The sequence below is a fragment of the Wyeomyia smithii genome, chromosome 1 (assembly GCF_029784165.1).
Source record: "Wyeomyia smithii strain HCP4-BCI-WySm-NY-G18 chromosome 1, ASM2978416v1, whole genome shotgun sequence".
Lineage (NCBI taxonomy): Eukaryota > Metazoa > Arthropoda > Insecta > Diptera > Culicidae > Wyeomyia > Wyeomyia smithii.
Window position 1 is genome coordinate 187349280 of NC_073694.1, and position 5765 is coordinate 187355044.

At 45.8% G+C, this 5765-nt stretch overlaps 1 protein-coding gene across 1 annotated transcript; it reads left to right on the top strand.

The window, feature by feature from the left end:
- The first annotated feature begins 1041 nt into the window (after positions 1-1041).
- Positions 1042-5141, top strand: LOC129717404 (uncharacterized). The gene is made up of 3 exons (XM_055667290.1): positions 1042-2154; positions 2262-3233; positions 3435-5141. Exons 1-3 carry the CDS (start codon positions 1042-1044, stop codon positions 5139-5141), a joined length of 3792 nt encoding a protein of 1263 aa, XP_055523265.1.
- The last annotated feature ends 624 nt before the right edge of the window (positions 5142-5765 follow it).

Below are 5765 nucleotides of genomic sequence, written 5' to 3' on the forward strand. Positions count from 1 at the left end.
GAGTTTGTGAATGAGGAACAGTCAGAATACAGCAGTGATTCTTCTTCAGAAGAAGAGCAGGAACAACAAACAGTGCACGATTTACCTCACTTTAATCCAAATAAGCGCTCTACGCCAAGGAGAAAGCACGTCATCGAGCGGGGAACGATTGCAACCAGCAACCAGTTCAATTGTAGCCTGTCACGTAATCAACTCGCCGCGCGCCAAATTGTCGCTAAAGATTTGCCTATCTTTACAGGCAATCCTGAGGATTGGCCACTTTTCTTCTCAACCTATAAAAGCACGACACGGATGTGTGGTTACACGAATGATGAAAACATGATTAGACTGAGAAGTTGCCTGAAGGGTGAAGCCTTTACAGGAGTACGAAGCTATCTGCTTTATCCATCAACGGTGCCGAGAGCGATGGACGCTCTCAAACTTAGGTTCGGTCAGCCTCAATTCATAATACATTCAGTACGAGATAAAGTTCTAGCAATGCCAACGCTGAAAGCTGACTCGATTGACAAAACCACCGATTTCGCACTAGCCGTGCAAAACTTTGTAGCAACAATTGACGCTTGCGGTCGGAAGGAGTATAGGCGAGATGTTTCATTGTTAAGCGATCTTGTGGGTAAGCTCCCCACCTCAATGAAGTTAGAGTGGGCGAGATATATGAAAGGTTTACGAAAGGTGAATCTGGCAGATTTTAGTGAATGGCTATACAACATCGCCGAAGACGCCTGCCTGGTCTCGGAGCCGAGAAAAATTCAGGAGACCCTATGTCATGACACGCGTTAGAAAACAAAACCCTTCATTAACACACATGCTGAACAGCCTAGTTTGCGTAACGAAGATTTACCTGGACCGAGTAAAATTACGCATAAGACGATCGGCGACCAAAAGAAACCTACGATGAGATTATGTATTGTCTGCAAAGGTAACTGTGCACTTTTAATAAAATGTAAGCGTTTTTTGGATCTTTCTTACGATGGAAAGTGGGCAACTATACGCGAGGCCAGAGTCTGCCGCAAATGTCTGAAGCAGCATAAGGGAGGGTGTATGTCGAAGGAATGCGGCATAAATGGATGCACTTTCAAGCATCATCCCCTGTTGCACAAAGAGCTGAGCGTAACGTCTTCAACAGCTAATAATGAACAAGCAAACGAAGCACAGGCGTGCAACACTCATCAGGGAGGATCCAGTGCCATCCTCTTTCGCTATGTTCCGGTTGTAGTATACGGTGATGGTAACAGTGTACATTGTTATGCATTCTTGGACGACGGATCCTCGTTAACGCTAATGGACCAAGACCTAGCTGAGGAGCTGAATCTTTCAGGAGAGCCCAATCCGCTATGTCTCAAATGGACAGGAGGTACACACCGTTCGGAAAACAACTCACATAAGGTAGCGTTGGATATTTCTGGTCTTAAGGGTAAGCGTTTTCACTTTGAGAATGTTCGAACAGTTAGTGAGCTTCAGCTACCACCTCAATCACTCGATGTTAAACAGCTTCAATCTGAATACCGTCATCTTAGAGGTGTCCCTGCGCAATCGTACCGAGACGTCCGCCCACGCCTGCTAATCGGCGTTCAGCATGCCTACGCGACACTCGTGCGAAAAAGCCGAGAAGGGAGGGTTGGTCAACCTATTGCAATAAACACCAATCTTGGATGGACTATATATGGTGGAGCCCCAAACGGTCAATCGATGAGCATGCTACACTACGCATATCATGTCAAACAATGCAATCATGATGATGTTGATAAGATCAACGACAATATGGAACGTGCGTTAAAAGATTTTTTTGCTATTGAGAGCTTAGGTGTTACTTCCTCTAATAAGGAAATCCGCTCTCAAGATGATGAACGGGCCATTCAGCTTCTACATGATCTCACTCAGTTCAATGGAAAGAGATACGAAACAGGTTTATTGTGGAGAAACAATAATGTAAAATTGCCGGACAGCAAACCAATGGCTTTAAAGCGAATGTATAGCATGCAACGGCGCATGGAAAAGGACCCAGACTTGGCGCGAATTCTGGACGAAAAGCTGGCGGATTATCTAAATAAGGGCTATATACGCAAACTTACCACCGCGGAGCTGGAGGAAAACCACAAACGTGTTTGGTACTTACCTGTATTTCCAGTGACTAATCCAAATAAACCAGGCAAGGTTAGGATGTCTGGGATGCGGCTGCTGTGGTGAATGGTGTCTCGTTAAATTCATCTCTACTTGCTGGTCCTGATTTGTTAACTTCGCTAGTTTCTGTCCTTTACAAGTTCCGCGAGCATAGTTTCGCAATATGCGGTGACATTCGCGAAATGTTCCACCAAGTTAAAATTCGTAATGAAGACCAGCACAGTCAGCGCTTCTTATGGTGGGACAGCGAGGATAGGAAAAAACTCAATACCTATGCGATGCAGGTGATGACGTTTGGGGCATGCTGCTCACCCGCGAGCGCGCAATTTATAAAGAACCTGAACGCAGAGCGTTTCAGTGAAGATCTGCCAGCCGCTGCGAAAACGATAGTACAATGTACGTACGTTGATGATATGTTGTGTAGTGAGGAAACGGAAGAAAAGGTCATCGAATTGGCGAAATCAGTCCGATTTATCCACGAGCAAGGCGGCTTCGAAATCCGTAATTGGACATCAAATTCGAGGTCAGTTCTGGCTGCACTTAAGAGTGAGACGTGTTTATCAAAAAACCTCGATCTATCATCTAGTCTGGCAACTGAAAAGGTTTTAGGCCTCTGGTGGTGTACCGATTCAGATTGCTTCACCTTTAGAATAAATTGCAGCAGATTAGGAGAAGATCTACTAAAGGCAAAGCGGCGTCCCACGAAACGGGAGGTTCTGCGAACTATGATGTCTATATATGACCCGCTAGGTCTTGCAGCACATTATCTCATGTATCTCAAAATGCTTTTCCAAGAGATCTGGCGATCTGGTGCTAGTTGGGACGACGAGATCAATCAGCAATGCTTTGAAAAATGGCAGACATGGCCTAAGCTTCTACCCGAAATAGAGAATTTAAAGATTCCACGATGCTACAGACTCCGAACGTCAGCTGGTCAAGAAACGGAAATTCAGTTGCATACATTCGTCGATGCCGGTGAGAATGGTATGGCAGCCGCTGTATATCTTCGCTATGCAGAGAAAGGGAAGGTCGAATGCTCACTTGTTGGCGCGAGAACCCGCGTAGCACCGCTCAAATATCTCACCATCCCAAGACTGGAGCTTCAGGCGGCGGTAATTGGGGCAAGACTAGCCCACCTTATCAGTGAAGGATTAACCATTAGCATCACAAAATATGTATATTGGTCAGATTCAAGGAACACGCTTTCGTGGATAAGAGCTGATCACCGTTGATATAGCCAGTTTGTGGCTACACGTGTAAGTGAAATTCTGGATTTGACTAACGTTTCTGATTGGAACTGGGTTCCTACGAAGTGGAACGTGGCGGATGAGGGAACAAAATGGCAAAGTCGTCTAGTACTAACGAGTGACAGCAAATGGTATAAAGGACCTGACTTTTTCTATCAACGCGAGGAAGAATGGCCAGTGACACCGGACAAAATGGTTGAACCTATGGATGAACTACGAGCGAATATTCACGTGCACACCGAGACTCAGAGGATGGCAGTTCCGATTAACAACTTTCAAAGTCTGAGAGGTATGGTCCGAGCAACTGCACTCGCCATTCGGTTTCTGAGGAACGCTCGTCCGAAATGCTTCACTCGAATTAGTGGTGGTCTAACCAGTGAAGAAATCCGCAATGCTGAGGTTTTCCATTTCCATGCTGCGCAACAGGACGCCTTCCGAGAAGAGCTTTCTGTTCTAATGAAAAACGATCCCAGGCTATTACTTCCCAAACGAAGCCCGCTTTATAAACTTAATCCCTTTGTCGATGAGCATGGATTGATTCGTATGCGAGGCAGAACCGGACTGTGCGAGTTTCTACCTCGGGATGCTGTAAATCCCATAATACTTCCTCGAGAACATCCTGTCACACACCTTGTTGTCAAAAGCTACCACGAAAAGTTTCACCATCGAAATCATGAATCGGTCATTAATGAGATCCGACAGAGATTCTGCATCAGTCGATTACGCAGAGTATATGCGAAAATAAGATTCGACTGCCTACACTGCAAGCTGCGAGATGCTCGCCCACGCCCTCCACAAATGGCTGATCTGCCTCGCTGTCGTTTAGCAGCGTTCGTTCGTCCGTTCACTCACACCGGGGTAGATTACTTTGGTCCTATGGAAGTTGCAATTGGGAGGAGGGTTGAGAAGAGATGGGGAGTTCTTTTTACATGCCTATCTATCCGTGCTGTTCATATTGAAGTAGCTAGCTCACTTACCACAAACTCTTGCATAATGGCAATAAGAAATTTCATTGCACGCCGAGGAACTCCAGCCATATTCTATAGTGACCGGGGAACAAACTTTATTGGTTCGGACCGCGAACTGAAGCAGGCATTAGAAAAGGTTGATCAACATAAAATGGCCCAAGAGTTTGTGTCCTCGGAGACATCCTGGCGCTTCAATCCTCCAGCAGCTCCCCATATGGGAGGGAGCTGGGAGCGACTTATACAGTATGTCAAGCGAACTTTATCTGAGCTACACCTGTCTCCCCGCCCAAGTGATGAAGGGCTCAGAAACGCGTTGATCGAAGTAGAGGGTATCTTGAATGCCCGACCACTCACTCACGTACCCATAGAAGACGAAGCCAGTCCAGCTCTCACTCCAAACCATTGGCTTCTGGGAAGCTCAGATGGGGCCAAGCCATGGTCACTTCTCGATGAGAACTCTATTGCTTTGAGACGTGGTTGGCATTTGTCCCAAAAATTCGCAAACCAATTTTGGACCAGGTGGCTTCTAGAATACCTCCCAGAAATTACCAGGCGCTCGAAATGGCATCGAAGGGTTCGGCCAATCGCTGAAGGAGACATCGTTCTAATCGTCGATCCAAACTCCCCAAGGAACTGCTGGCCAAAGGGGCGGGTCATTGGTACAGTGAATCGCGATGGACAGGTACGGACTGTGACCATTAAAACGTCAACTGGTATATACGAGAGACCAGCTGTGAAGGTGGCAGTGCTTAACATAGAGCACGAGACAAAATTAGCTGACTCAGAGGCGGAGTCAGCGAACTAGGGGGGAGTGTCATCGGAGCTGGGTGGTTCTGTGTGCACCTCCTCATAGCGCATCACACATGGAGAAAGAGACGTCATCATGACAGTTTTAGCGGAAAGAGCGAGAGAGAAATGATAGATACGTCAGCGTATCTGCTGACTTGCAGAAAGAGAAATTGAGCGAACTCGATAGCGTTAAGAGCTAATTTCTGACGATCCTAAAATTATAAATACAAAAACCCTAAATTAAAACTTATACGTACAGGAATTAAAAACGGATCATACTTCGCACGAATAAACTGGCCGTTAAATATTCGGAAAGCAACCTTCTTTCATCTATTTCTTGTTGCAGCGCGATACGCAAGCAACAATTCAGTCTCTTTCTCCATGTGTGATACGCTATGAGGAGGTGCACACAGAACCACCCAGCTCCGATGACAACTATTGTTATTAGTATTAGTATTACTGTCTTCTTTTTTATTTTGATCCATTGTAGTTTGAAAAATTGTTTTTAAAATTTAATATCAACTATTGGATCCCCCCACACATTCGAATATTTATCGTTTGTGTGCGGTAGAGCGTAACGCTCCCGCAAAATGGACGACATGCAGGTGCAACTTTTCCTGGATGTGGAAACAAATGGGGA